General features: G+C 38.6%; 1 protein-coding gene across 1 annotated transcript; it reads left to right on the plus strand.

Annotated features, from left to right (window-relative positions):
• Nucleotides 1-166: 166 nt before the first annotated feature.
• HELRODRAFT_184700 (hypothetical protein) lies at nucleotides 167-1,154 on the plus strand (the record flags this gene model as incomplete). Its single annotated transcript, XM_009019155.1, has 4 exons — nucleotides 167-213; nucleotides 361-439; nucleotides 571-697; nucleotides 1,072-1,154. 4 exons carry the CDS (start codon nucleotides 167-169, stop codon nucleotides 1,152-1,154), a joined length of 336 nt encoding a protein of 111 aa, XP_009017403.1.
• Nucleotides 1,155-1,629: the final 475 nt, after the last annotated feature.

The following is a 1,629-nucleotide window of genomic DNA, read 5'->3' on the forward strand; positions in this document are numbered from 1 at the left end:
TCAACCAATCAACCAATTATCCAACCAGCCAGCCAACCAACCAACCAACCAACCAATCAGATCAATCTACTTGACGGAGCAGATAGCCTTATTGGCTGTCCACCTAGGTCCCCGATCAACAACTTTCGTCCACCACAGTAGCAAACTGACCAATCAGGAGCCAGTGATGTTCAAGATTTGGAGTAACAACGGGTATTACGACACTGATGAGAGGTAGGTGAACGAACGAATGAGCGAGTGAATGTGTGAGTGAACGAAGGAGTGAATGAGTGAATGAACGAACGAACAAACGAACGAACGAACAAACGAACGAACGAACGAACGAACGAACGAACGAACGAATGAATGAATGAATGACAGATGGGAATGCTGGACTGTATTCCCTGGGCTGGGATGGACCGAAAAGGTCTTCGTCCCGTACACAAGGCCCGTAACAAAGGTTCATTAACATTTATTTTAATTTGAATTTTTGGTTTCAGTCTAATTAAGTAAAAGCTATGTATAACAAACACACACACACGTACATACACACACACACGTACAAACACACACACACACGCACAAGCACAGGTATACAAACGTAGCTTAGGCCTCATAACGGCCAAATGCCCTCGCAATGAAGGTCCTCTTGGAATGTTCATAGGCACTGGACTGCATTCCGCATTTTGTAGGCTGCCCCTCTTCGCTGCTGAAAAAGGTGGGTGAACATTTTTGGATGAACATTGTGGGTGAGCATTATTGGATGAACATTGTAGTATGAACTTTTGAAAGGTGAACATTTTAGCGTGAGCATTGTGTTGGTCATCTTTTCAGATGTGAAACTTTTAGAGTAAAAATTGTTTGGGGTGATCATTGTGGAGGTGAACAATCTTGTGTGAACATTGTAGTGTGAACATTGTTGTGTAAACATTGTTGTGTAAACATTGTTGTGTGAACATTGTTGTGTAAACATTGTTGTGTGAACATTGTTGTGTAAACATTGTTGTGTAAACATTGTTGTGTGAACATTGTTGTGTGAACATTGTTATGTAAACATTGTTGTGTGAACATTGTTGTACGAACATTTTCAAGAGCGACATATTTTAGAGGTGAACCAATTATTTGGGGCGGGAATTTTAGAAATGAACATTCAATGGATGAATACTGTTGGGTAAACATTTTGGGATGAACTTTTTGGAATGATGAACTTTAACGTGGGATGAACATGTTTGGAGAAACACTTTGGCGTGTGAACAATGAGAACGAACAAATCTTTTTAAAAAATAGCAACAACAAAATCAACATGAATAAGTATACTAAATAAAGGTAATTTAGCGTATATCGTAATCAAGCATTACGAGTGAGTTAGCCATATGTTTCCGACTACTCCGTGTTTTATAATCATGGATAATTCAATCCTTTTTCCTTCCGTTTGGCGCCTGCGTTGCATCCCATAATTTGGGATTGGGAGTAAAAAGTGGGAACTTCGGATCTTCCAACTTTCCTAGGAATGTATTTCCTGAAAAAAAAACAATTTTTCCAATTTAAAATAATACAGTCTAGAATAATTGATTAAAGTTACGTATTAAATTTAATTTAATGATGAAGATGCCGATGATGATGTTGTTGATGATGAAGAAGATGATGATG

The sequence above is a fragment of the Helobdella robusta genome (genome assembly GCF_000326865.2).
Source record: "Helobdella robusta unplaced genomic scaffold HELROscaffold_2310, whole genome shotgun sequence".
NCBI lineage: Eukaryota > Metazoa > Annelida > Clitellata > Rhynchobdellida > Glossiphoniidae > Helobdella > Helobdella robusta.